At 45.0% G+C, this 23861-nt stretch overlaps 1 protein-coding gene across 9 annotated transcripts in view; it reads right to left on the bottom strand.

Annotated features, from left to right (window-relative positions):
• The window catches only part of LOC137347339 (tumor necrosis factor alpha-induced protein 3-like), a 145796-nt gene that overhangs the window by 34768 nt on the left and 87167 nt on the right, over positions 1 to 23861 (bottom strand). For all 9 annotated transcript variants that reach the window (XM_068011790.1, XM_068011788.1, XM_068011791.1 and 6 more), the window contains one exon: positions 6494 to 6635. In XM_068011790.1, the coding sequence (XP_067867891.1) occupies positions 6494 to 6635 (142 nt within the window). The remainder of the gene's footprint in view (positions 1 to 6493; positions 6636 to 23861) is intronic.

Genomic DNA, 23861 nt, shown 5'->3' with positions numbered 1-23861 from the left:
GATATTGGAATACAGAGAAAAATTTCAAAATTTTGCCGATGATTCCAAACTTGGAGGTGTGGCAAACAGTGAGGATGATACCAATTCACTGCAATAGGAGATAGATAGGCTATGAGGATAGAGTGGGGGAATGGGACAGACTGGTTTGCTATACAGAGAGCTGGCATGGACTCGATGGGCTGAATGGCTTCCTTCTGTGCCGTAATGACTCTATGGGCTGAATTTTATGAGGCCTCTGGCGTCGGGGGTCGTGGCAGGTGGACCCATTAAATACTTGTGGGAGCGGCCCACCACGACCCCTGAATGCACAGAAATGTACCTTTAAAAATTCAATTTTATCCTAAGGACTTGAAGCCCTTTACAAATGGCGCCAGACAGCGCTGCCAGGGACGGAGTGGCTACCCCCTCTACGTCAATGGGGGCAGACGTTCCGTACCCTCCATTTAAATGAGCCCCTGCTCGCCAAGAACAGCAGCGAGCTTATAAAATTCAGCCCTATGACTGTAAGAGCAGGGGTCGTATCCCCAGTGTCCTGGCCACTGTTTATCCCTTAATCAACACCACAAAAATAGATGATCTGGCCATTATCTCATTGCTATTTGTGGGAGCACAAATTGTCTGCCGTGCATCTTGCTTTACAACCATCACCGCACTTCAAAAGTATTTCATTGGCTGTAAAGCATTTTGGTGTGAAAGGCGCTATATAAGTGCAAGTTTTTTTTTATTGATAGGAAGTGTGCAGAGAGAGATAGGTGTTACTATATGAAGATAAATGCTGCATGACTGTCTCGTTTTCATCTAAAATGGTTGTCACCATTTTCCGAATGTAAACATGATGAAGTCAGAGTGTGCTTCCTCTTCATGAACTTTGCCTAATCTTCCCTGCTGATTTTCTGATATTGTTAATTATTAAAATGTTGCTATATTCCTTTATTCATGTACAGATCTGTTTCCAAATCATACATTTTGAAGCTCTGATATTGAGCTGATCTTGACATGCAAAGCATCAAACCTGGGAATTCTGAAACTCTGTAAACAACTGAGATAAGTTCCCCAAAGCTTCCCCTCCAACAGGGGAATGTGCACAGTTTGTACCCTGGAAGGTTTTGCCAGTAAGCCACAGACAACGTGGCCATCAAGTGTGCGGAAATGTCCCACTCCAGTACCGTGAAGCATCAGTAGCATAAACTGTTATCATAATCTCTCTCTCTTTTTAACAACTAGACCCAGTGAAAATTCCATTAGAGGCAATAAAGAACCTTAAAATTTGATATGATTTAACTCCTATTTAAAACTGCTTTGCTGTAGTTTACAAGTTCATGATGAAACGTAACTGCTTTTTAGCAGTGATAGCAACAGGTAATCTTACCCAGAACTAATACTTATATAATTTTCCCTATTTTATCTCCTTTATCTCTTGGGTATCTTCAGACCCTGCCCATTTCCAAGCTATGAGATGGTTAGAGACCTTTGCCCTTCATTTGACTGTCAAGTGATTTCTGCTCCAGGTCTTTTCCTAACAATGTGACCATGGTTACCAGGTTTCTTTTGTGAGTACATCCTTTTTTCTACACCCCTTGCTTAGATCTAAAACCAATACTTTCAATAGCTTTTGTAAAATCAGCCAATGTAATCTGGTGAAGCTGGAACTAGTGGCTCAGGAATTAAGGATTCCAATTGTCTTAAGCAGTATTTCCATCACAACTGTTGCAACAATTCAAAGTGATTTCACTTTGCAATGATGTTACACCGATTGTGTAAATGTAGTTTGACTCTGGAGTGGATTCTGTGGATGGGGGCCAGTCTTGATCTGTTTTGCTTTGAGCATCGACGGACTATTTACACTACAGACGTTTTAACATTGCTGTGAAACATTGGGCGAATCTTCTCAACTCAGTCCCTGCAGGAATTGCGGGACCATTTTCAGGTTGGGAACCCAACTCTCTAAATGGCGCGCCTGGCATTTGCTCTTTACCAGAGCAAACTGATTATGATCCTGCCTCCAGGCTTCCTGACCAATTAGGGAAGGCGGGTGGGATGATGCATCCATTCTGGCAAAAGAAGGGCTTTTGGTTAAAGGGACCATGGTATGGGTTGTGGTATGGGTTGTGGTATGGTTTGTAGTATGGGTTGTGGTATGGGTTGTGGTATGGGTTGTGATGTGCGTTATGGGTTGTGGTATGGGTTGTGGAATGGGTTATGGTATGGGTTGTGGTATGGGTTGTGGTATGGGTTATGGTATGGGTTATGGTATGGGTTATGGTATGGGTTATAGTATGGATTATGGGTTGTGGTTATAGGTTATGGTATGGGTTATGGGTTGTAGTATGGGTTGTGGTATGGGTTGTGGTATGGGTTGTGGAATGGGCTATAGTATGGATTATGGGTTGTGGTTATAGGTTATGGTATGGGTTATGGGTTGTGGTATGGGTTGTGGTATGGTTTGTAGTATGGGTTATGGTATGGGTTTGGTATGGGTTATAGTATGGATTATGGGTTGTGGTTATAGGTTATGGGTTGTAGTATGGGTTGTGGTATGGGTTGTGGTATGGGTTGTGGTATGGGTTGTGGTATGGGTTATGGGTTGTAGTATGGGTTGTGGTATGGGTTGTGGAATGGGCTATAGTATGGATTATGGGTTGTGGTTATAGGTTATGGTATGGGTTATGGGTTGTGGTATGGTTTGTAGTATGGGTTGTGGTATGGATTGTGGTATGGGTTGTGATATGCGTTATGGGTTGTGGTATGGGTTGTGGAATGGGCTATGCTGTGGGTTATGGTATGGGTTCCTACACGGTATGGGTTACAAAGGCTCAGTAGCAGTTGGATTTTTAAGGCTGCAGCAACCACAGGAATGGAGAGGAGACCTGGAAGGCTGCTTCCTGGGTCTCTCACTCTTAGTTGGAGGTGTTGCTGTGGGATCTCAGAGCTGCAGTGAGATGTTCTTTCTCAAGGACTGGAGAAAGAGGATAACCTCTCTAATCAAACAGGCATGGATGGAAGCGGCTGAGGAAGTCAGCAGCAGGAGTGTGTTCTGTCCATCTTGGAGACAGTTTATCAAGAGGATCCCGGACCTCAGGAGGGATAGTACGTGAGTGACATAACACTGTCAGGTGCCAAGACCCAGACTCTGAACTTCCCAGCATTGTCCTGCACAGCACTCCTCATAAAATACACCTTGCAGTTCCACTCATTCCTCTCTCTCCACACACCTCACATCCCCATCTGAACAGCCAACACTCACCCTCACCCTCAGCCTATTGCCCTCTCGCACCCATGCCCCGTAGTCATCCTCCACAATACTGTCCTTCCTTCTTCTCCACACAAATCATAACAAACACTCACACCGCTCTGCTTTCATTCCTTGTAGAAGATAGCACACAACTTGGCAAGAGGGAGAGAACTGGGAAGGTGAGGGATGTAGGAGGGCAATGGTGGCCCCCGCAGTGACAGGCACCTTATCGGCCACTGGTAATGTGTGCTCACATGCTCCACTGCGAAGGAGGTCCTGTTCTAGGAGGCTGCAGATGTCAGCGGTGACCTGCTGCGAGATCTGAGTCTCCTGAGGCATTGGCGCTCATACAGGTCAAGAGCGCTGATCCTCAGCCTGCAGACCCTGTGTTGGGGGTTTCACTTCCTTCTAGCTGGATCGCGATGTTCATCCCGTCTGCCCTATGTAGGGACATGTGGTTGAGGAGAAGGCAGGGGGTGCTGCTGCTGGTGTTGTTCCTGCTTTTGCTAGAGCTGTTGGCCGTGGTGTGGCTTCTGCTTTTGTCTCTCAGCAGAGGTGGAAAGTGGGACTGCATAAGCTGCTCCCTTTGCCGTGGTAAAGGCTGGCAGCAGGGAAGTGCAGCTGAAGGTGAGCAAAGTGCAAGACAGGTGAAGTAGCTTCCAAGAAGTTGGCAATCACCTATCAAGCAGTGAAAGCACTCTTTGAGAGAAGAAGTGCTTTGAACAGCAGTCTGTTAATGGCCATGTCAGGAACTCTTCAGTTTCACTGATCAAAGTGTTCCCAGCTTGTCAGTTTCACTGAAGAAACTCTTCCTGCCATGTACTCACTGGTGAACCTGATGAGTTGCTGACAGCTCAGGAAACATGTTCCCTGGTTGGGAAATCCAGGATTCAGGGTTAAAACAGTCTCAGTTGATTTCTTAACTACCTCAACCACTTCTTAATCACTTACCCATCAGATCCAAAGGGTATCCTCACTCGCCTTCAATCTCACCTCCAACAAGAGAGAATCTCTCCTTGAAATTCAATGGCATTACGATCGCTGAATCCCCCACTATCAACATCCTGGGGGTTACCATTGACCAGAAACTGAACTGGAGTAGCCATATAAATACCATGGCTACAAGAGCAGGTCAGTGGCTACGAATCCTACGGCGAGTAACTCCCCTCCTAACTCCGCAAAGCCTGTCCACCATCTACAAGGCACAAGTCAGGAGTGTGATGGAATACTCTCCACTTGCCTGGATGAGTGCAGCTCCAACAACACTCAAGAAGCTCGACACCATGCAGGACAAAGCAGCCTGCTTGATTGGCACCCCATCTACAAACATTCACTCCCTCCACCACCGACGCACAATGGCAGCAGTGTGTACCATCTACAAGATGCACTGCAGCAACGCACCAAGGCTCCTTAGACAGCACCTTCCAAACCCGTGACCTCTACCACCTTGAAGGACAAGGTCAGCAGATGCATGGGAACACCAACACCTGCACGTTTCCCTCCAAGCCACACACCATCCTGACTTGGAACTATATCACCGTTCATTCACTGTCGCTAGGTCAAAATCCTGGAACTCCCTTCTTAACCGCACTGTGGGTGTACCTACCCCACATGGACTGCAGCGGTTCAGGAAGGCAGCTCACCACCACCTACTATAGGGCAATTAGGGATGGGCAACAAATGCTGGCCTAGCCAGTGACGCCCACATCCCATGAATGGCTAAAAAAAAAAGCCAGAAGAGGGCAGGATCACGTCATTAATTTCCAAAACTTTCTCACCTACACATCCCAGAACCCCCCCGTACCAGGCTGGGAAAATTTTTCCCAATGAGGATAATTAAATCTCCATGAACTAGAAAAATTTGATCACCTCAGATTCCTATTGTGCTTCACTTGATAACAAATCAAGACTATTCAAACTGGCCTGATACCTGGCCTTGCCTAAAGTCTGCACATAATATATTCCAGGTTATAAACTGTTGATCCTGGTCATTGTGCAAGATGCTTCACCAATGGCAGTGTGTGAGAATTCGCTTTGGCCAGGTATGTTCTTGTAGCTGTTCTCACTCTGCCCGAAGTGCGGTGTAAACTCTGTTAACATGTGTAAATGGAATTTCCAGCAATGTTGTAAATGGAGCAGCTCCAGGGAAACTCCTGGCCTTTGTTTTACACCTTTAGCACCAGCTTTTACTGACTAGATAAGAAAGGCATGGGGTTAGTGGTTGAGAGTAGTTTTAAACCTAAGCATGGCTGGTTCTGTCATTAAAGATTTGTAAAGAAGGAGAGAACTTGGATTTAAATAGTGCTTTTCTGGTTCTTTGGCTGAGAAGCACTTTGAAGCATCCCATGACTTTTGTAGGTGTTTTGCATACAACAAGGTCCTTCAAACAACAAAGAAAATAGAAGGACCAGGTGACCTGCTTTGAAGTTGTTGGTTGAAGAATGAATATTGGCAGGACAATGGGAGAACTCCATTGCTCTTCTTCAAATCGAGCCATGGGATCTTTAATTCCAGTTGACCAGGAAGACAGGGCATTGATTTATTCTCTCATCCAAAAGATGACACCTCTGACACCACAACACACCCCGAATGCTGCACTGAATTGTCAGCCTAGGTAATGTCGCAGCTTCTGGAGTGGGACTTGAACCCATGACGTTGTGACTTAGGTGACAGTGCAATCACTAAGGCAAGCTGACGGTTTCATGAAGATGAATCTCATGGTATGTTCTGTGATCCTGCCTAAGCTCAGGGACATAAATACCTACATTAGCCTGATAGTTTGGCAGAGAGAGCACTGCTTTATGTGGAAGCAGACTGTATAGAACTGGACGGGCTGCTGTTTGATCCATGGCCTGTGTTGTATTAGCTGATCCGAGTGGGGATAGTGGTCAAGGTGATACAATTGGCCTCAATGTCCCTGGAAGATTCTTTAACGTGGACTTTGGATGAAGACAGGGTGAGGCTCAGCTTACTGCATCCTCATGGTTAAATAGCTTGCTGACACTCGCTGTCTAGGTTTACACTTAAGAATGGGCACTTGAGCAAGAGAACAGAGGGTACGTGTGGAAAAATTTACCAGGATATCAGCACCTTCAGGAAAGGAGCGATGAGAAATTGCTCTGCAGTGAGAGAACCGCATACTAACTTCATTAAGATAAAAATGTGAATTTTGTCTGAGCTGAGGGTTGGAGGGGGTTATTTAAAGACACCAGCTTAAAATGTAATTTCATTTGTTTCTGTTCTTTCACTTTATAAACTCACCTACAATGACAACAATAGGCCGTCTGACAATGTTGGCTAATACAAAAATGTGAACATCCTGATATATGTTCGTTAAAGCCTGGCCTGCGGGAGATCTAGGATCCGCAGATTCAATCACATTCTGCCATTCTTGATCCCAAATCTGTTTGGGAAAAAAACAAATTAATTCTGGAACAGAAAAGCTACCAGGAAAATTAGATCATATCACTCACACAAAAAATAGCAAATTAGCTCTCTTTCGATACTGACGCCAGCACACAACAAACTGTGGACAATTCTTCCTGAGAGCGAGTGGTGTTCTCCCATCCCCCAGAATAACTCCTCCCCTTTACAGGAATTGGTCAGATTAGGAATTTTATCTTTCTCTGACTCCTATTGACTCGAATCTTAAAATGATTTGCTTTTCAGAGCTGTAAGCTGCATTAAATGTACCAAATTTAACAATTAAAGTGGATGCAGTGGGACAGTGTGTTGGTGCTCTGACACCTACTAGAGTGGCATCAGGGAGGGAGGGTGAGTAATCACGGACAGCTCTTGTGACCTGTCTAACGCCTGGCACAAGAGCAGCAGAGATAGACCTGGCAACAAATTGTACAGTTGATGTCTCGGCCAGAAAATAGGATAAGACGCTGGCTGACCGAAACATAGAGAGTCAAGGTTATTAAATAAAAGCAGACCTGGGACAGCTGATTTTTCGAATTATCACAAAGGTGAAAAGGCCATTTTAGATCTCTTGGGTGCAAAACAGTTAATATTTAAAAAGTAAAGACTATCCTGATGAAAGGTCATCAACCTAAAACGTTAACTCTGTTTCTGTCTTCAGAGATCCTACCTGACCTGCTGAGTGTTTCCAGCATTTTCTGTGTTTAAAAAAGGGCTGATCAAAATATATTGCAACATATTATGCCAGCATTCTAAAAGTATGTAACAGCACGAATAGTGCAGAAAATATCTCATTGTGAATCAGTAACTGAGCAAAGCTTAGAAAGAAATGATAAATAGACAAATATGCATTCATCTAAGACACAAAAATCCAACAGGAAAGGTGAATCAACGATGACTAACAAAAGAAGTTAAGGATTGCATTAGGTCAAAGGAAGTGCCAGAAAAAGTAATAAACCTGAGGATTGGGAGCAATTTAGCGTCCAACAAAGGAGGACCAAGAAACTGATAAAGAAAGAGAAAAGAGATTATGAATCTAAGCTCGCTAGAAACATAAAGACTGACTGTAAAAGCTTCTTTCGGTAAGTGAAAAGGAAACGATTAGCAAGGACGAATGTGGGTCCATTGCAGGTGGAGACAGGAGAGTTTGTGATGGAGAATGAGGAAATGGCACAGACACTAAACAGTTACTTTGTACCTGCTTCACAGAAGAAGACACAGAAAATCTCCCAGATATACGAGTGAACCAAGGGACTTGTAATAATGAGGAACAGAGAGTAATTAGTATCAATAAAGAGGTCGTACTCGAAAAATTATTTGGATTAAAAGTTGATAAATCCCCTGGATCCCAGAGTATTGAAGGAGGTGGCTGTAGAGAAAGTAAATGCATTGGTGGTTATCTTTCAAAATTTTAAAGATTCTGGGAGGGTTCCTGCAGACTGGAAAGTAGCGAATGTAACCCCACTATTTAAGAAAAGAGCGAGAGAAAAAATGGAGAACTACAGACCTGTTAGTTTGACATCAGTAGCAGGGAAAAGGTTAGGATCTATTATAAAGGATGAGATAACTGGACACTTGGAAAATAATGGGCCGAATTTTACCGGTCCCTCGACGCTGTGGATCGTGGCGTGGGGGCCAGTAAAATTCTGCAGGGAGAGGTCCGCCTCGACCCGCGATGTCGAGAATGGCCCGCTGCAAATTACCGGCGGCGGGGGGACCTTGGTGCGGGCACCCCGCCACATGGCAGCGGCACCCCAATTACAATTTGTTAAACGGTACTTACCTCTGCAGATAATGCAGCCCGGCGCCTCTCTATGGACACCTCTGGATTTTTTGCTGAACAGGCAGCCGTCATTTGCCGTCCCGTTCACAATTTGAAAAGCTGGCAGGTCCTCAGAGGCAGAAGGTTTTGCGGCAGAAGGTAAGTTCCTTTTCAGGGGTCTCACTCTGCATACTGCAAGGGAGGAGGGAGGGAAAGCTCTGCCAGCATGAAGGGAGGTACTGTGTACTTTCTCTCCATAAACAGTGTACGCTCTGCGTTTATATGTATTTGTGAAGGAGCAACGGCACTCTAGTCACCCCAAGTGGGGAGGGTGCCAGAAAGGGTAGGAGCATTAAGGTTATATGGATGGTGGGGGCAATAGATTCAGCTGGTAGGATCTTGATGTGGTCATGCTGTGCTGCTTACTGTTGGCCAAGATGGGCAATGCCATGGCATGCCACATAGTTGATGCATGAAAGCACCTGATGTATCCGTCAACACCAATCCATGCCCTGTTAGGAACCTTCGAATACATAAAGGGTTCAACTTTATTTATCACATGGAAATGGGTCTGGCTCATCCTACATTGTGTGATCCTCTGCTCGTGAGGATCCATATGCGCCAGAGGCAAAATCAACAGGCAGGTGTGATCCACGTAGAGGCTCCTGGTCGTGAGCAGCAGCCCCCAAGGGGAGCTCGCCATTTCTATTGCCGTGCATTTACAGGCCCCACATGACATGCCATCGGACATCAGAACACCAGTGTCAGAGGTAATTGTGCATGTAGAGAAGGTGGTGACACGTCTCTGTACCCTGCTCAAAGATGACCAAAGATGGCTTCGGTGGACATCCTATGCCTTCAGTCCACATAGTGGCAGCAGTTCTCAAGCTAGATGCCTCTGCAGCATTTCAGGAGCACACCAGAGACCTTTGTGGGGTCACATAGTCAGCAGTGCACCAGTGCATCATGGAGGTCACCAATGTCCTGCACCAGAGGGTCAGTAAGTATGTCCGCTTCAGGACGGACTCTCACAGCCAGGCCCAAAGGGCCATCAGTTTCGGCACCATTGCCAGAGAATCATAGGTTGTAATGTTTATAAACTGCTGCCTACTGCCAGGCTACCACCTGCAGACATCACCATTAGAGGAGCCCTCTCAATCTAGGTGAAGCTGGTCTGTGATCACCGGAGATGCTTCATGCAAATCTGTGACCGCTTCTCAAGCAGCTACCATGACACCTGGGACCTGCGCCAGCCCCAGCTGCCACCGCTGCTCACTGAACTGGCTCAGATGGAGGGGTGGCTTCTTGGAGATAAGGGCTATCCCTTGCAGACATGGCTCCCGACACCAGTGAGGGACCCCACCACTGCTGAAGAGGAGAGATACAACACCAGCCACTGAGCTACATGAGCCACAATTGAGCAGGAGATCAGCACGCTGAAAGAGCACTTCCAATGTCTGGATGGATAGGGTGATGCCCTGTACTATGGGCTGAAAAGGCCAGCTCCTTTCTTTGCTGCTCTGCACAACTACGCACCCAATAGGGGCCAGGCCCGGCATGATGCGGAGAGACATCAACAGGATTCCTCCTCAGACTATGAGGATGCCGAGGACCTACAACATGAAAGATGCATTGGAGGGCAGATGGCACCCAGGCTCTGCACGTAGGGCTAGCAGTGAGCTAGGGATGTACAGCAGTGGCTTATCAGACAAAGACTGTCTGCTCCATAGGAACTGACATGAGTTCTGCAAGCCACACATCACCCTCACTCACCTGCTGTGCTATGTTATTGCATACGTTGGCTCTCCTGAAGGGCCAACGGTGCAAAGGGATGTGACATTGGTGCTACATGCTGGCACACATCATTCGCACAGAGAAAAGGACACACATGTTGGTGAGAAACATTTAGTGAAGGATGTATTTACATTGCTGTAACACCCGTGCATTCCCATTTGTGTCAGTGTATTCTCTGTAAACCTCTGTAATACCTTTAATGGTCTATTTAAGTCTCACATCCTGGAATGTGCAAAATTAAGATTATTCAGCCAGGTGCAGCACGCCTACAAGAAAGATTGTTATACTTGAGTGGGAGAAGAGGATCGGAACTTCACAGGACACTGGGACACAGCAGGGTAAGTATGTGGCAGCAAAGCAGAAAGTGCTGGAGAAATCCAGCAGGTCAGGCAGCATCTGTGGAGAGAGAAGCAGAGTTAACTATCAGGCCTGTGAACCTGGACAAGTTAACTCTGCTTCTCTCTCCACAGATGCTGCCTGACCTGCTGGATTTCTCCAGCACTTTCTGCTTTGCTGCCAGATTGACAGCAGCCCCACTCTTCAGTTGTCGGTAAGTATTTCTTTGACAGCTGTCAGGAAGCAGGTGCTGGGGCATTTAAAATAGGGTCCCAGCACCTCCTACACAGCTGTCAAAAGGTCTCTCACTGTGCTGAATGTCCCGCCTCTCCCCACATAATATGGGGAGGGCAGTTCGTCGCCTGATACTATTGCGGGGGCTCTGTGGCAGCTGCTAAATGCATGGCACCCGAATAAAATTCAGCCCAATGATATGATTGGGCAGAGTCAACATGGATTTGTGAAAGGGAAATCATGTTTGACAAACCTGTTGGAGTTTTTTGAGGTGTTACTTGTAGCATAGATAAAGGAGAACCCGTGGATGTGGTGTATTTGGATATACAGAAGGATTTTGATAAGGTCCCACACAGGAGGTTAGTAAACAAAATTAGAGCACATGGGATTGGGGGTAATATACTGGTATGGATCAAAAATTGGTTAGCAGACAGGAAGCAGAGAGTAAGAATAAATGGGTCATTCTCAGGGTGGCAGGCTGTTACTAGTGGGGTACTGCAAGGATCGATGCTTGGGCCACAGCTGTTCACAATCTATATAAATGATTTGGATACGGGGACCAATTGTAATAGTTCCAAATTTGATAACACAAAACTAGGTGGGAATATAAGTTGTGAGGAGGATACAAGGAGGCTTCAAGGGGTTTTGGACAGGCTAAGTGAATGGGCAAGAACATGGCAGATTGAATATAATGTGAATACGTGTGAAGTGATCCCCAAAGACACATTGTACAGCGAGCTCGCCACTGGTATCAGACCCACTGGCCGTCCATGTCTCCGTTATAAAGACGTCTGCAAACGCGACATGAAATCGTGTGACATTGATCACAAGTCGTGGGAGTCAGTTGCCAGCATTCGCCAGAGCTGGCGGGCAGCCATAAAGACAGGGCTAAATTGTGGCGAGTCGAAGAGACTTAGTAGTTGGCAGGAAAAAAGACAGAGGCGCAAGGGGAGAGCCAACTGTGCAACAGCCCCAACAAACAAATTTCTCTGCAGCACCTGTGGAAGAGCCTGTCACTCCAGAATTGGCCTTTATAGCCACTCCAGGCGCTGCTTCACAAACCACTGACCACCTCCAGGCGCGTATCCATTGTCTCTCGAGATAAGGAGGCCCAAAAGAAAGAAGATCCACTTTAGTCGGAAAGACAGAAAGGCAGAGTATTTCTTAAATAGTGAGAGGTTGGGAAGTGTTGATGTCCAAAGAGACCTGGGTGTCCTTGTTCATGAGTCACTAAAAGCTAGTATGCAGGTGCAACAATCAAATAAGAGGACAAGTGGTATGTTGGCCTTCATTGTAAGGGGATTTGAGTACAGGAGTAAAGATGTATTGCTTTAATGTGTAGAGCCTTGATGAAACTGCACCTGGAGTATTGTGTACAATTTTGATTTCCTTATCTAAGGTAGAGTATGCTTGCCATAGAGGGAGTGCAATGGAGGTTTACCAGACTAATCCCTGGGGTGGCGGGATTGTCTTATGAGGAGAGATTGAGGAAACTGGGTCTGTATTCTCTAGAGCTTTGAAGAATGAGAGGTGATCTCATTCTAACTTGCGTAATTCTTACAGGGTGTGACAGGGTGGATGTGGAGAGGATGTTTCCTCTGGCTGGTGAATCTAGAACAAGGAGACACAGTCTCAGAATAAGGGACAGGCCATTTAAGACTGAGATGAGGAAGAATTTCTTTACTCAGAGGGTGGTGAATCTGTGCAATTCTCTACCCCAGAGGGCTGTGGAAGCTCAATCATTGAGCATGTTCAAGACTGAAATTGATAGTACTCAGAAATCTAACGACATCAAGGGATATGGGGATAGTGGGAAAAATGGCGTAGAAGTAGATGATCAGCCATGATCTGTTTGAAGGCGGAGCAGACTCGATGGACTGAATGGCCTGCTCCTCCTATTTCTTCTGATCTGATGAAATCATCTTGCAAAATGTCAGACTGCACCTTTGGTGTAAAATAAGAAAATAAAATGCTGGAAATAGCAGGTCTGGCAACATCTATGGAGATTGCGACAGAGTTAGTGTTTCAGGTCAATAACCTTTCATCAGAACTGGGAAAGGTTGGAAATGTAATAGGTTTTAAAGGCCTGCTCGGGTATAAAATTGAAACCCAACCTGGGCCCGACCCAACCACAGCCCCCCGAACCTGACCCGGGCCCGACCCGACCACAGCCCCCCGAACCTGACCCGACCACAGCCCCCCCGAACCTGACCCAACCACAGCCCCCCGAACCTGACCCGGGCCCGACCCGACCACAGCCCCCCCGAACCTGACCCAACCACAGCCCCCCGAACCTGACCCGGGCCCGACCCGACCACAGCCCCCCGAACCTGACCCGACCACAGCCCCCCCGAACCTGACCCGGGCCCGACTCAACCACAGCCCCCCGAACCTGACCCGGGCCCGACTCAACCACAGCCCCCCGAACCTGACCCGGGCCCGACTCAACCACAGCCCCCCGAACCTGACCTGGGCCCGACCCGACCACAGCCCCCCCGAACCTGACCCGGGCCCGACCCGACCACAGCCCCCCGAACCCGACCTGGGCCTGACCCAACCACAGCCCCCCGAACCTGACCCGGGCCAGAGTCCTTTCATGTTTTTCACACCCAATCTGACCCGACCCAAATATTGCTTTAAATTTAATGATATCAAACATGTTATTGTGCTCTAACTTGTTCAAATGGAAATACTTGTGATCCTATTCATCCGTTCTGGCAGCAGGCTATTCCTGTGGATGGAGTTGTGGGGAATCATGGGTGAGCCTGATCCCATGAGTTCCTGAAGGCAGCACTGTCCAGCCCGACCCGACCCGACCTGAGCCCGAATGCTGGACTCGGAATATAGACCAGACCCGAGCTGAACCCGACACATGTCATTGGATCTAGTCGGGTTCGGGTGGGTAGCCAGGCTTTGATAGGTTGGAAGCAAGTGAAATGGGGGAGGGTAGGAAAAAAAACAAAAGGGAAGGTCTGTGATAGGGTGGAAGATAAATTAGATTAATTTTTAGGAGAGATAACATTTGGTGTGATTGTTATTGATCATCGTACTACAAAATAAAATTATCCACTGGTAAAAACCCACTGAAGGAAAACTGGAAATACCCCAGCAATAATCCCCCAACATCCACTTAATGCCTTTACATTAAAAATAGGATTTAAATAAAGCAGCAGTAAATACCCTGGTATTATTTATCCTGCTGATATTTCGGTCAGTAATGGACTTTTCCCGAGCATTTTATTCACCTTCTCTCGAACAGTCTCCATATGTTTCACAAGAACTTTAAAAAAATCTTTATGCTCATTAACATGATCGAGCTGGGGAATGGAATCAACTACCCAGTGTAAGCATCAGGCACTCTCAGCAAAACAAAACTTAGAGTAAGACTCTAAAACCAAAATCTGAACAAAGGCTCAATCTTACATGTTCACTTCATTTTATTTTTATGCTTCCAAATCTCTGGTTTGTTAGGAACCTTATGGAAGATCCAGCACTGCCGATTTTCAAATTAAATTGCTGTTATTTATTGTTTCAACTCATTTCTAGCTCAAATTTAACAATTAGTTGTTTAATTAAATTATGTGCTTAAAGGCTGAATTGTAAGTTGGCTCCCTATCCACTACTTAAAACATTCACTCCCTCCATCACCAATGCACAGCGGCAGCAGTGTGTACCATCTACAAGATGCATTGCAGCAACTCACCAAGGCTCCTTCGACAGCACCTTCCAAACCCGCGACCTCTACTACCTAGAAGGACAAGGGCAGCAGATGCATGGGAACACCATCACCTGCAAGTTCCCCTTCAAGTCACACACCATCCTGACTTGGAACTATATCGCCGTTCCTTCACTGTTGCTGGGTCAAAATCCTAGGACTCCCTCCCTATCAGCACTGTGGTTGCACCTACCCCACATGGACTCCAGTGGTTCAAGAAGGTGGCTCACCACCACCTTCTCAAGGGTAATTAGGAATGGGCAATAAATGCTGGCCTTGTCAGCAATGCCCACATCCTATGAATGAAGAAAAGGATAAATATTTATCCAGTTAAATATTTACCAATGGGTAGCTATGAGTGCGGCTGAATAAACTACCCAATGACTGATACAAATAAGGATCTAAGTCTTGAACATATAACTGAACAACAATAATAGACTTTGTGCTGATTGCAGATTGTAGAAGTGAAAGATACCCCCCTCTTATTCTGCATGTCTTCAGTTTAGCAAATCAGTGCACTTGTACATCCATTATAAGTGTTTGATTATTCTTTCCAGTTCGGTGAGGAAAAGAGTCAGGGGAGCCTGAATAATTTTTGCCATAAGTGATTCAATAGTATGTTTTAATGAGATTTATGCCATGACACTGCAAACAATGTTTAGCAAACATTTTACTGTGAAGCCAGTACCACTTTAAATCAAGAGATCACCAGCTGTAGCATGTGCAAGATTGCACCATGCTTCCTCCCTATTCTTACTGTCAGGAAACAGACGCCTCCTTCCTTGACAAAGAACTTGCTGGATTGGGAGGGAGTCCATTTTTTTTTCAATAACCGCATCGTCTCTAGAATGTTTATACACAGCTAAGTTTTGAGGCATTAATCTACTTCACATATGACTTGATCTATTGTGGTTCGGGATAAGTTAGGAAGCATTTTATTCCACACAAAGGGTTGTTAGAATATGGAATCCTTTAGCATTAGATATTATTCAATATTTAAAAAGAATAAATATTTGAAGAAGACTACAAAAAGAATTGGGGAGACAAGAGGGAAATGGTGTTCGAGTATATAATTTCACTTTAAGAATGATTTATCATACACAGGGGCTGAATGGCCTCCTCTTCTGTGCCATAAATCCTCTGATTGAAATAATAAAAGACTGGATAGGTCAGGTGGAATTCCTTAGAAGAAAGAAAACTTGCGAGATCACTTTCCATTCCATAGAAAGTCTACTTCCTGTAAGTGAAGGCCAGATATATGTTGGCATTGACAACAACTTGATAACTCCATCGTCCAGACTTGTGATGATCTGATTTAATACTGGTTTAATTCGGTGAAATGTATCAGTTTACCATAACATGGAACCCTACTGTGGGCCAAGTGGAGAAATCAGGATGTTAACACTTCCAAAAATGGGAAAGGAAGGCCGACTAGGATCATCCCAAAACTCAGGATCTGCTTTTAGATCTTCAAGGATCAGATCAATGGGGAATGGGAGCTAATAAGTTGTAACACTTGATGTACAGTATCGAGAAGAAATGTACTAACAATCTGAAATTTCAACAAGATTTTTGGAGGGAATAAAGGAGTCATAATAAAACATTCTGAGAACCAAGGGAGATAGAGATAGGATGGTGGAATGGGCAAAGAAGATGGAATTTAATAACAGTAAAAGGTAGATAGTACATTGCGGTTAAAAAAAAAAAGTAATAATTATATTTTGAATTGAGGAATGTTGGGAGATGTGGAAGAACAGAGTGATCTGGTGGTTCAGCTTCACAAGACATTAAAAATCAAATCTCGAATGGATAAAGTCATATAAAAGCTAATGTAATATTGGGTTTGTGGAAATAAGACATAGAATATCAAAGTCAAAGTGTAATGGTAACTCCATACAAGACCTTAGTAAGAGCTTAGAAGCTTTTCCATTATTATCTGTGACGTCTGCTCCTTTTTGGGTTTCACAGCACAGCCTGTGTATTGAGGAATTTATATTGGAGATGCAAGACCTCCAGTCTTTGCCTTCCTCACTCAAATCATACATGTGGAAAGTTGGAGTACTGTGTGCAGCTTTGGGCTGCACACTATAGGATGTTGAAGCAATAGAGAGGATGTAGTAATCCACCAACATCACGGACATGATCGGAGACCCAATAGCGGCAAAAGGGGATAAAAGAGAGCGCGCGCAGGAGAACAGGCAAGGAGTCATGTCAGAGGACAGCAGGGAGGTGATAGGTTGGTGAGTATTAGTTGTTTTAAAAAAAACTGGAGCAGTGGTTTAAACTTGGACAGACAAAACAATAAAGTAACCTAACTAGTTAAATTAATTCATAAAATTTCATTCAGATTAAGTATAACCACAAGGGAATTAGTATGAAGAGCATTAGCACAGATCAGATCTAGAGGCATTAATTAAAATTAATAGTTTATACAAGGTATTAACGAAATTCCAAAAGAAGGAATTGAGATTTTTTTCTTAGATCAGGGATGGGCAGCTGAGAGCTGTTGCTTGCAATTCCTGTGCCATGTCGGAACCTAAGGGCACGTTATGTGTCTTGGAGTAGGAAGTGCATAGGAAGTGTCTCCAGCTCCTTGAGCTCGAGTTCAGGATTTCTGGGCTTGAGGGGCAGCTGGAGTCACTGCGGAGCATCAGGGAGGATGAGAGTTTTCTGGATCATACGTTGCAGGATGTGGTCACCCCACAGGCAGTGATAGTTCAGGATAGTAGAGGGTGGCCTTCTGGAAGAGTAGGAAGAGGCAGGAAGTGCAGGAGTCTTCAGGGTGTGTGCTACTCGCAAACAGCAAGGAGATAAATGCAGTCATTATAGGAGATTCCACAGTTAGGGGGATAGACAGGCATTTCTGTAACTATCATCGTGAGTCCTATATGCTGTGTTGCCTCCCTGATGTCAGGGTAAAGTACATCACAGAGAGGGTGCAGAATATTCTGCAGGGGGAAGGGAGTGAGTCAGAATGTGGTACACATTGGTACCAACGATATAGAGAGAGCAGGTATTGAGAGCCTATGGTCAGATTTTCAGCAGCTAGGGAAAAAGTTTAAAAAGTAGGACCTCGAAGGTTGTCACCTCTGGACTTCTCCCAGTGCCACAAGCTAGCAAGAGTGGAAATAGGAAGATAGGGAGGATCAATGTGTGGCTTGAAGCATGGTGCACGAGGGAGAGCTTCAGATTCTTGGGGCACTGGGACCAGTTGTGGGGTACGAGGCACCTATTCAAAAGGGATGGGTTGCACCTCAACAGAATTGGGACCAATGTCCTCATGGGGAGGTTCATTAGTGTGGTTGGGAGGTTTAAACAAAATTGGCAGTGGGGATGGGCGCAGCCTATAGAAGAGGAATAAGGTGCATAAAGGAGTGAGAGTGTGGAATAGTACTAGAGAAGGAAATAGTAGCATATTAGATAGGAGCAGACTAAGAAGAACTATGAGGAATACAAGGACAGGTTTTTAATGCATGTACAGAATTGCACAAAATGTGGTGAATAAGGTTAGTGAGCTACAAGCACAAATAGCCATGTGGGAATATGATGTAGTGGCAACAACAGAAACATGGCTTAAAAATGGTGAGGACCAGGCGCTTAATATTCAAGGGTACAACACGTTCATAAAAGATAGGGAAGGAAAAAGGGAGGTGGAGTGGCAGTACTGATTAGGGAAGACATTGCAGTGTTGGAAAGAGAGAATGTCCAAGAGAGGGCAAGGACAAAATCCATTTGGTTAGAGTTGAGAAGTGAAATGGGTATGATCACACTACTGGGGGTATTCTATAGGCCTCCAAATAGTGAGAGACAGAGGTGCAAACCTTCAGGGAACTCACAGAGATGTGCAAGAACTATAGAGTGGTGATAATGGGGGACTTCAATTATTCAAATATCGACTGGGAAATGGGTTGAATTTTACAGACCCCCTGACATTGGGGTCTTGGTGGGGGGAGCTGGAAAATGCCTCTGTGAGAGGGCCGCCATGCACCCTGACGCTGGGAAGGCCTGGCCCGATATTGCCAGCGGCGGCGGCGAGGCCTCGTGGCGGACCCCCACCACTCGGCGATGGGACCACCATTTAAATATTTAAATTAATTCAAATCAATGAACTGATGAGATGTAGGTTCCCGCTGTTTGCCCCGGTGGGATCATCGTGCTGCTGGCCGGCATTCTCGTGCCTTCGGATCCCCGTCCGGGAAAACGAGGCGCAACACTGGTGGGGAGGGGGGGAGGAGGTAAGTTTCTCAATGTGGGGGGGTGGGGGGGGGTGGGGAGTGGCGTAAAAGTAATATCATTGGTGTAGGGGATGGTGGGAAGGGTTATATTTTCAAATTTATGTACTTTGGAGGGGGAGGGAAGCTCAGGGGGACAATGTAGGTGTTTTGGGGGGAGGGGGAAAAAGGGCAAGTCATTAATTTACTTGTTATTTGGGGGGGGGTTGGGAGAAGGGCAGAATAAATGTATTAAATTTTTTAATTAAATGTCTCTTTCAATATTTAAATGAATGGTAGGGCTTGTAGCCCTTTAAAAATGGTGTTGGCGCCTGCGCACAGGCAGCTGACACCATTGCTGAGGACGGACAGCCCACCCCTCCGCCTCAACGGGGTGGGGGTGGGAGTGTGGGGGGGGGGGGGATGGGGGGCGGCCCACCCCAGCTATTTAATTGAGCCGCTGCTCTTAATATTGCAGTGGCTCCGCAACGTGCAGCCCGCACAAGCAGCCCGCCATTGATTCACCTGCCACCGAAATCGGTAGCAGGTGTATAAATTTCAGCCCAATGTTAGAGTAAAGGATAAGGAGGGTGAGGAATTTCTGAAATCTGTTCAGGAGAATTTCCTTGATCAGTATGTTCTCAGTCTAACTCGGAAAGAGTTATTGCTGGATCTGGTGCTGGGGAATGAAGTGGGCCAGGTTGACCAAGTGTCTGTGGGGAGCACTTGGGTAAGAGTGATCATCATATCATAAGGTTTAGATTAGCAATGGAGAAGAGCTAGGGATAATCTGAAGTAGCTCTCCTAAATTGGAAGAGGGCTAAATTCAATGGAATCAGAGGGGATCTAGACAAGGTAAAATGGAACCAAAGATTGACAGGAAAACTGTAACGGAACAATGGATGTTCTTTAAAGGAGGAGATGTTTCAGGTACAGGCTAGGTGCATTCCAACAAGGGCGGAAGATAAGGGAACCAAAGCCAGGGCACACTGGATGACGAGGGAGATAGAGAATATGATGAAACAAAAGAAGAGGGTGTATGATGAATGTCAGGTGAATTCTTCAAGTGAGAACCAGGCCAAGTACAATAAGTTGAGAGGGGAAGTGAAGAGGAAAATAAGACTGGCAAAGAGAGAATATGAGAATAGAATGACAGTCAACATAAAAGGGAACCCAAAAATCTTCTACTGGCATGTAAATAGTAAGCGGGTAGTAAGAGGTGGAGTGGGGCTTATTAGGGACAAAGAGGGAAATATATGCTTAGAGGCACAGGGCAAGGCTAGGATACTTAATGAGTACTTTGTATTCGTGTTTGCTAAGGAAGAGGATGCTGACAAAATTTCGGTGGAATTAGAGATGTTAGAGGTAATCGATTGGGTGAAAATTGAAAGGAAGAATGGACTGGAAAGGCTGCCTGTGCTTAGAGTGGATAAGTCGCCTGATCTGGATGGCTTGCCTCTCTGATTGCTCAAGGAAGTGGAGTGGAGATGGCGGAAGGGCTTATCATAATCTTTCAATCTTCTCAAGATACGGGGGAGGTGCCAGAGGAGTGGAGAGTGGCAAATGTGACATCTTTATTCAAGAAAAGGTGTAAGAACAGTCCTAGTAAATACAGGCCAGTTAATTTAACATCAGTGGTGGGTAAGGTTTTAGAAACAATAATCAGGGAAATAATCAGCAGGCACTTGGAGAGGTTTGAATTAATTAAGGATAGCCAGCATGGATTTGTAAAAGGCAGATCATGCTTAACTAATCTAATTAAATTTTTTGATGAAATAACAGAGAAGGTTGATGAAGGGAAAGCAGTGGATGTTGTCTATATGGATTTAAGGAAGCCTTTGAACCTTTGACAAATTATCTCATAAAAGGCTGGTTAACAAAATTGAGGCTCATGGAAAAGGAGGGTCAGTGTCAGCTTGGATAAAAAATAGACTTAAGGACAGAAAACAGCGAGTTGTGGTAAATAGTTGTTTCTCAGACTGCAGGATGGTAGACAGTGGTGTTCCCCAAGGGTCAGTGCTGGGACCACTGTTTTTTCTGATTATTTATATCGCTTTCAAAAGGGAATTAGTTAGTTATCTGAAGAGGAAAATGTACAAGGGTTATGGGGAGACGGTGGGGGAATTGCTCATTTGGGGAGTCAATTCAGACATAATGGGCTGATTGGCCTCCTTCTGTGCTGAAACAATTCTGTGATTCTGTGACTTGGATGTTGGAATAACAGAGTAAAATTTCAAAATTTGCTGGTGGTACCTAACTTGGAGATGTGTCAGATAGTGAGGATGATGCCCACTGACTGCAATAGGAAATAGACAGGCTAGCAGAATGGGCAGACAAATGGCAGACGGAATTTAATAGAGATATTTGAGGTGATGCATTTTGGCAGAAAGGGTAGGGAGAGACAATATAGACTTAATGGCACAGTTCTAAAGAATGTGCAGGAACAGAGAGACCTGGGGTTCATGTACTTAGATCCTTAAAGGCGGCATGATATTGAACACAGGAACACAAGAAAAAGGAGCAGGAGTAGACCATTCGGCCCATCGAGCCTGCTCCGCCATTCAATACGATCATGGCTGATCTTGGGCTTCAATTCCACTTTCCTGCCCACTCCCCATATCCCTTAATTCCCTGTGAGACCAAAAATCTATCTATCCCAGCCTTAAATGTACTCAATGAAGGAGCATCCACAACCCTCTGGGGTAGAGAATTCCAAAGATTCACAACACTCTGAGTGAAGTAATTTCTCCTCATCTCAGTCCTGAATGATTGACCCCTTATCCTGAGACTGTGTCCCCGTGTTCTAGATTCCCTGACCAGTGGGAACAATCTCTCAGCTTCTACCATATCAAACCCTTTCAGCCAATTGAGAGAGCAAAGCATATGGGATCTTGGGCTTCATAAATAGAGATCTGAAGTAAACAGAGTACAAAAGCAGGGAAGATATACTGAGCCTCTATAAAGCTCTGGTTAGGCCACAACTAGAATATTGTGGAATCACTTAATGAAGGATGTGAGGGTCCTTGAGAGGGTGCAGAGGAGATTTACCAGAATGGTTCCAGGGATGAGGGATTTTAGCTACAAAGTTAGGTCGGAGAAGCTGGGGTTGTTCTCCTTGGAGCAAAGGAGTTTGAGGGGAGATTTGATAGAGGTGTACAAGATTATGTTAGGCTTAGATAAGGTCAACAAAAAAAGACTGTTCCCATTAGCTAATGTTACAACGACTAGGTGATGCAGTTCTTAGGTTTTGGGCAAAAGATGCGGTGGGGGGGGGGGGGGGATTTGAGGAAGAACTTTTTTACACAGCAAGTGGTAATGAGCTGGAACTTGTTGCCTGTGAGGGTGGTGGAAGGAGAAACAATGAATGATTGTGAAAGAAAATAGATGGGCACTTGCAGGGCTGCAGGGATAGGGCTGGGGAATGGGACTGATGGGATTACTGTACAGAGAGCCAGCATGGACTTTATGGGCTGAATGACCTCCTTCTGTGTCATAATAACACTGACTCTATGGCTTTACGCTAAGGGCATATAGTAATATGAAGAGAGGAAGGAAAATTTGGGTCTATTTTCATTAGAACAGAAGAGATTAAGGAGTGAGTTGATGGCACTGTTTAAAATTGTGAAGGGATAGAAACAGACTGTTTCCAGTGACTGAAGAATAGGGGGTATTGGTAAATGTAAGAGATTTAGGTTGGAGTGCAGGAGAAATAATTTTACACAAGGGATTTATGAAGCTGTAGAATGCACTTACTGGAGTTATTAACTGAAACAGTGACCAGGTAAACATTGAAGAATAGGTTAGATAAATGGTTTAAGGAAAGGTGAATAAAGGGATATAATAACAGGGCAGGCACCTGGGAGCAGGACTATTGCTCATGTGGAGGATAAACCTAAATACAGGCTGGTTGGTTCAACAAACCTGTTTCCATGTTTTAATTTTATGCAGTATTGAATAGTTTGTTGGGTTTTGGGCAGATGTGGGTGCATTAAGAAATAAAAACAAGAAATGCTAGAACCATTCAGCAGGTCTGGCAGCATCTGTGGAAAGAGAAGCAGAGTTAACGTTTCGGGTCAGTGACCCTTCTTCGGAACTGGCAAATATTAGAAATGTCAAAGGTTATAAGCAAGTGAGGCGGGGGTGGGGCAAGAGATAACAAAGGAGAAGGTGTAGATTGGACAAGGCCACAGAATAGCTGACCAGAAGGTCATGGAGTAAAGGCAAACAATATGTTAATGGTGTGTTGAAAGACACCAAAGTACAGATAGGGTGTTAACGGACTGAAGATTGAACAGCAGCAGGTACAAACATGAAAAAAAAAACAGTTGTTTGCCTTTGCTCCATGACCTTCTGGTCAGCTATTCTGTGGCCTTGTCCAATCTACACCTTCTCCTTTGTTATCTCTTGCCCCACCCCTGCCTCACTTGCTTATAACCTTTGACATTTCTAATATTTGCCAGTTCCGAAGAAGGGTCACTGACCCGAAACGTTAACTCTGCTTCTCTTTCCACAGATGCTGCCAGACCTGCTGAGTGGTTCCAGCATTTCTTGTTTTTATTTCAGATTTCCAGCATCTGCAGTATTTTGCTTTTATTTTATGTGGGTGCATTAAGAACTGGATTGAACTAAATCCAAATTGTTGTTGTAGAAAAAACTAGAAGGACATAAACTGAGAAAGTCAGTGAAAAATGTTACTGACATGGAGATTAGCTGAAATCTAGAATAGGGAGAGATTTGAATTCCTAGTTAACTTAGTCAGTACTGGCTTCCAGTGTTCTCTGCAAACTGCAGACTGGCAGCATTGCGATCCGGAATGCACTATGCAGGCAACAAACAGGCTGCACAAAATGAAAAAAAAAATTACAAGGACCATTTTGACCTCTTGTTATTACAACTTTTATCTTATGAACAATTAAGCAGGCAGTGGATAAAAGCCAGAAAAAAACAAAAGATGCGAATGAAAGTAAAATGCTGCAAATGCACAACAGACAGTTCAGCATTTAAAAAAATACAATAGGGGCTTGGACCCTTCAATTCTGATAAAGGGGTCCACACCTATAACATTAAACTGGCTTTTCCTGTTACTGATGTTAACTGACCTGCTGCACATTTCCAGTGTTTTCTATCTTTAGCTCAGATGCAAAACTTTTTCAG

Source organism: Heterodontus francisci, chromosome 31 (genome assembly GCF_036365525.1).
Source record: "Heterodontus francisci isolate sHetFra1 chromosome 31, sHetFra1.hap1, whole genome shotgun sequence".
NCBI lineage: Eukaryota > Metazoa > Chordata > Chondrichthyes > Heterodontiformes > Heterodontidae > Heterodontus > Heterodontus francisci.
This window is presented reverse-complemented; position numbering and strand designations above follow the sequence as displayed.